The 6279-nt window shown below is 38.5% G+C and overlaps 1 protein-coding gene across 1 annotated transcript in view; it reads left to right on the forward strand.

Annotated features, from left to right (window-relative positions):
• Positions 1-1901: 1901 nt before the first annotated feature.
• Positions 1902-6279, forward strand: part of LOC108799880 (aminopeptidase N-like) — a 36985-nt gene continuing 32607 nt past the window's right edge. The window contains exons 1-3 of the mRNA XM_018571817.1: positions 1902-2538; positions 3928-4070; positions 5439-5563. Coding sequence (XP_018427319.1) covers positions 1943-2538; positions 3928-4070; positions 5439-5563 — 864 coding nt within the window. The 5' untranslated portion in view covers positions 1902-1942. The remainder of the gene's footprint in view (positions 2539-3927; positions 4071-5438; positions 5564-6279) is intronic.

Consider the following 6279-nt stretch of genomic DNA (forward strand, 5'->3'; position numbering starts at 1 on the left):
CACGCCGGAGTGAGAGCAATAATTCTAGGGGCAGTATTTTGGGGTATCTCTAAATTGATGACCTGTGGGGGCTTTTAAAGTGTCTTTTATTGATTTTTTGGGGTACTGCAGTTTTTCGCCGTTTCACGGTCGCACGCAATCTGTAAACTGGGCATGTTGGGTATCGTTTTACTCGTTGTAACCTCATCTTTTATATTTCATTAAAAAAATTGGTAATTTGTTGTGTTTTGGGGCATTTAATTAAATTTGTCACTAAATTTTGGGGTTTAATAAGGAGTTGCGCTAATATTGCGCAACATAAAAATTTTCAACTACCACCATTTTATTCTATAGGGTCTTGGCATTCAGAAAATATATAATGTTGGGGGGTTTTACGTCATTTTCAGGCCTAAAATGTGGAATATAACATGGGTGCAAAAATGGAAAAAAGGGCCTCAGTCATGAAGGGGTTAATGATGCACATGCCAAATTTCTTAAAGTGTAGATTCCTTTACTAGAACAGGAAATAACATTGATTCACCTTTCTCTTTAACCTATCCTCCATTGGTCACTAGCCTTGGGAAATATCAGGTATTTAACTTAGAGTCCATTGTCCACTGACCCCTAACCCTATACCAAGCCCCCCAACCCTCCACTGAAACAACTCCCCACTACCTTTTTCATCTCCAATATTAATTTACCTCTGCATCTCTCTCCCATATCTGCCTTAACATAGCTGTTACCTTAGAAGCCATATAGCCACTTCACACCTACATTGTCCCTAGTGCACTACTTACTGAACTTTGACATACTGGACTCTGGTGGCCAAATATGCATTTTTATCTTTGTCCTAACTGGCTTACTGATTTCAAAGTATCTATGCATTGCATGTTTACAATCTAGTTTCCTTGTTCCATTGGAAATTCCTGTACTTCTGATACGTTTATTTAGGTGGTTTTCATAACTGTAACTCATGTTTTACATTTGTTGTGTTACCTGTCACTGTGATAAAACTTTCAATAAAAACTTTGAAATGAACAGAGGCGGCTCTCTAGAGATCGATGAGCCTGGACAGTACCACCATCTATGAATACATAGGTGGACATCTACACAAAAAAATATATTTTATAATGTATGTGTAAAATTCCTTTACCTACCCTGACTGAGTCAAATCCTCTTTTATTTGCGCCTCACACACTCTCCCTTCCAGACACTGCAGCTCACAGAGGGCAGATATCAGCAGCAAAGGCAGTCCTGTCAATCCAGAAATTAGTGGGAAGGACTAGGCGTGGCAAGGTGCTGATTGACACAATACAGGCTTGACAATGTTAATAGATACCCCCCTACAACCCCCACCAGCAACATGTGTTCACCTACTGTAGTGCTAGTAGGCACAGCCTACATGAGAGTAGCAACTCTGCTCTGAATTCAGGAGAGATACAGCATTGTTGCCACACTATCATAGGAAGCTTCATTAGTTCCCCTTAAATTGCTAGCTGAAGGTCTGAAGGTCGAGGCATTTGGGGGACTTTGCAGGGAAACTAAGAGAAAACTGCAAGTGCAGATAATTAGGTAATTAGATAATTACTGCAACACGTATTTATTTTTAATAGGAGCCCATAGTTTTACTTTAAGTAAAAGGATGCATAGCTTTAATGTCTTAACTTGACAAAAGAAAATTGGCGTATGTATTTAAGAATATGTAACCTTGCTTTTTTTCTCTCTTAGGTGTACTTTTCACATCAGCTTTCTATTAACTGGTTGATCTATCAATGTGTAGAGCACAAAGCTAAAATTTTAGAAAGACAATTATAATGATTCACTTTCAGCCTTTGCTCCAACAAGTTAACTTTTCACCAATTAACTTCCCAAACAGTACAAATGCTTGGCTCTGACTATTGAGAGTATAAGAAAAAGGACTACATCTTGAATCCCTGTTTCTGTGGCATCTGTTCCCAACACCATGGGAAAGGGCTTCTATGTAAGCAAGCTCGTAGCCTTTGTTGCCATCTTTACTGCCATAGCTGCAGTGGCTACAATCATTGCACTATCAGTAGTTTATGCTAATGAAAAATCCAATAATAATAAAGTAGAAAATGGGGGATCTACATCCACCGCCAGCAGTACAGCCAGTACATCGAAACCTACCACACCTGCATCAAATAAGCCTTGGGACCTCTACCGACTTCCAAAGACTCTGATACCTGATCACTATGATGTTGATCTCAGACCGGTCTTGGAAAAGGACAGCCGGGGACTCTATGTCTTTCATGGAAAAAGTGCTTCGTACTTCAGATGTGTAACTCCCACCAATCTTGTTATTATCCACAGCAAAAAACTTAATTTTACTAAAAATGTTGTTCTCAAGGATGATACAAATAGAGATATTGCCATAAACAGAGAACAGCTAGTGGAGAGGACCAATTACTTGGTGCTGCATCTTGCTGAGACTCTGCAAAGTAATAAAACATACAAGCTTCACACAGAATATATTGGAGAACTGGCAAATGACCTGGCAGGATTTTACCGCAGTGAATATGTGGAAGATAATACAACCAAGTAAGTAGTTATATAGAGTGTAATATAAGAAAATATAAGGAAGAAACATTAACAATTTCTGTAAGACAGGAAAGTCAGGAAATCGCCAGCACTCGGTAGTAAAGATAAATATGTCCCTTTTATTGGACAGAAAGCGTCACAGACATCCAAATAAACCGACGTTTTGGGGCCGCGCAGGGTCCCTTCCTCAAGGCAGAAAGATGGCCCCGAAACGTCGGTTTATTTGGATGTCTGTGACGCTTTCTGTCCAATAAAAGGGACATAGTTATCTTTACTACTGAGTGCTGGTGATTTCCTGGCTTTCCTGTGTTTGCACTGCGCCATCCGTGGTAATTCATCACTGCGAGCACCACTTTTTTTTTCTCATTTGGCCGGGACTGCTGTGGGGAGTGCGGAAGGTCTCTCCATCGACTTATAATTTCTGTAAGACAACATCAAGAGCACATGGCATAACTATAACAATGGCTATGAATATGTAGATATTATCATTTTTGATGCTGTAAATGTTATTTTTGTGTGTGCAGCCCAATGCCTTTCCAGCAATATCCCTTTATCGTTATATGCCTGCTACCCAATCATTTTTGGACTTTTCCATGTAGAATTTATATACATAGATCTAGGCTAAACATGCATTCGGTTTCAGTGAAATTACATATGTTGCGGGGATATTCTTAAGTCAGATATGCAGTTTGCATGTCTGAACTTAAAATGTTGTCCCATTTAGATCATGGCATATATCGTCCAATTGTTAGATTTTTGTTTATTAGTTACCAGAGCAATGTCAACCTGACTGAGTCCCAGTGATATGTGTGTTTCCATCATAGAAACAGGTAAAGAGTGGCAAACTTTGATGATTCTGTATGACTGTAAACATACATCTAAATCTGGGAACTAGCAGTAGAATAGATGGTCGTCAGAGTAGATGGTTTCCAAGTAGATGGGTTTCAGACTAGATGGGTTTCAGACTAGATGGGCTTCAAAGTAGATGGGTTTCAGACTAGATGGGTTTCAGACTAGATGGGTTTCAGACTAGATGGGTTTCAGAGTAGATGGGTTTCAGACTAGATGGGTTTCAGAGTAGATGGGTTTCAGAGTAGATGGGTTTCAGACTAGATGGGTTTCAGAGTAGATGGGTTTCAGAGTAGATGGGTTTCAGAGTAGATTGGTTTCAAACTAGATGGGTTTCAGAGTAGATGGGTTTTAGACTAGATGGGTTTCAGACTAGATGGGTTTTTAGAGTAGATGGGTTTCAGACTAGATGGGTTTTTAGAGTAGATGGGTTTCAGAGTAGATGGGTTTTTAGAGTAGATGGGTTCAGAGTAGATGGGTTTTTAGAGTAGATGGGTTCAGAGTAGATGGTTTTCCAGCTAATATCTTTTTTGTTAACAGACTTATTGCCACAACCCAAATGCAAGCACATGATGCAAGGAAGGCATTCCCATGCTTTGATGAGCCAGCAATGAAAGCAACTTTCAACATTACCCTCAGATACAAGCCCAACTATGTTGCACTCTCCAATATGAATTCTATCAGTGAGTCACAAAGTATTCCATCATGAGTGTACAGATATAAAATTGGCATCAAAGTGGACCTACCTAGCATCAGATATATTTTTTTCATGTTAAGCAATTGCACACTGAGCAATAAGTAAGTGTAACACTTACAAGTATTTCTTATGTCGAACAGAGATCACATTACTACCCCTGTTTCATCTGTTTCTCTCTCTATAAGGACAGCATCATCTTTGTTCAAGCATCATCCAGGGTCAGCATGTACTCAGCGTGTACTTTCTGGCCTGAAATGCTGGCTCAGAGATGACGCACTTATGGCACTCCTGGTGTCTGTGCAGATCCTGGCTGTGTTTACAAATGTGTGATACAAATCAGCCCCTGTTGCAGCCTTTCACCTTGTGCTATTCTACAAAGTTCCAGCATTGCAGTCTGATCACTGGGTGAGAGAATAGAGAGCAGACTGATGACATCCATCTCAATCTAGGCAAAGTCACTTTACTGGAACTCCAGGACTGCTTTTATTTAAATAATGTTACATAATAGCAGTTTATTAGAAGTTTGCAAGTACAAAAAGGGAAGAAAAAAATAGAGAATTTTTACACTAAGAGATGCATGAAAGGCAATCTCACACACCATTGGTATATACATTCGGTTGTACATGAACCAATGTATAGAAGCTCCTCTAAAATTACACTCAGGACCGCTTTTTAATCATAAAACGTACATTTGTTAAATTACATTGTTGCTGTTTAGTATGACCTGTGAGGAATGTATTCATGCAGACCAGAAAAGATACTAACAGCTCCACTTTAAGCTCTTAAAGGGTAGTTCCACTAAGCTAATACAATAGAGTGAGTATACTGTGTAATATGACTTAATATAAGTTCCGGATAAAGACCTATCAATCTCCACTTCATTCTACCTACTTGGGCTTGCCTTTGAAAATATATCCCATTATCCCTAATTAATGACTGCATAGCTAAGTCAAAATTTTATAATATAAACTATTAAAAATATTGTATTTGTTTAAGGATACAGCAATGTGTACTTCTGTTTACTGAGGAGAATAATAGAAGAATATTTTTTAATCAACTTGGTAAGGCTGGTATTTCAACATTCACAGCTGATGCAGTTTATTCTAGAATGACTCATGACAGTTGTGTAATGAGGCAAGGGGATTGATTTACTAAAGGTAAAGAGTCTGTTCACTTTGCAAGCAAACAATTTTCCTTGCGCATGATTGGGTACTGTTTACAAAGTGTAGGTACACCACATTCACTAAGCTAAGGGAAACTTCCCCTACAAAATGCAATTTCAATTACAAAGTGAACAGCCTATTTGCCTTTAGTAAATCAATTTTACTATTCTGAACAAATGATTGTCTTCTAGGTGTTACTTCTGAAACGTGGGAAGGACAGCAATGGCAAGTCACAGTATTTAATAAAACTCCAAAGATGTCCACCTACCTTGTGGCCTTCATAGTCTCGGAGTTCAAATCGGTTGGTGATGACAGGGTGAGTGCTCTTCACTTCTAGTAATCACGGTGGGTCACCAGCACACACAAAGTACAGTTTCAATATTTCGTTGATATGTTTATTTAAGAATGTCACTTTATGTTATTAGTGTTATCATGTCATCAGTGTCATGTCATCAAAAACAGCAGCACAGCAATGCTTATGAAATATTATTATATAATTTGCATTCAATTAAAAGGCAGTTCTTCAACTATATACAGGTGAAACTCGAATAATTAGAATATCGTGCAAAAGTAATTGCAGTAAGTGCTGCAAAAGGGGCCCAAACCAAGTACTGAGTACATATGCATGCTTGTACTTTTCAGAGGTCCGATATTGTTCTATGTACAATCCTTGTTTTATTGATTGCATGTAATAATCTACTTTTTTGAGGTTGTGGATTTGGGGTTCTTGGGGTTTTCATGAGCTGTAAGCCATAATCATCACAATTATGACAAATCACGGCTTGAATTATCTTGCTTTGCATGTAATGAGTCTATCTCATATATTAGTTTCACCTTTTAAGTTGCATTAGCGAAATAAATGAACTTTGCACGATATTCTAATTATTCGAGTTTCACCTGTATACATACAGGTGAAACTCGAAAAATTAGAATATCGTGCAAAAGTTCATTTATTTCCCTAATGCAACTTAGCCGTCTACCAGGAGATTTTGGAGCACTTCATGCTTCCTTCCGCAGACGAGCTCTATGGGG

The sequence above is a fragment of the Nanorana parkeri genome, unplaced genomic scaffold, assembly GCF_000935625.1.
Source record: "Nanorana parkeri isolate BGI_ZX_2015 unplaced genomic scaffold, ASM93562v1 scaffold42, whole genome shotgun sequence".
NCBI lineage: Eukaryota > Metazoa > Chordata > Amphibia > Anura > Dicroglossidae > Nanorana > Nanorana parkeri.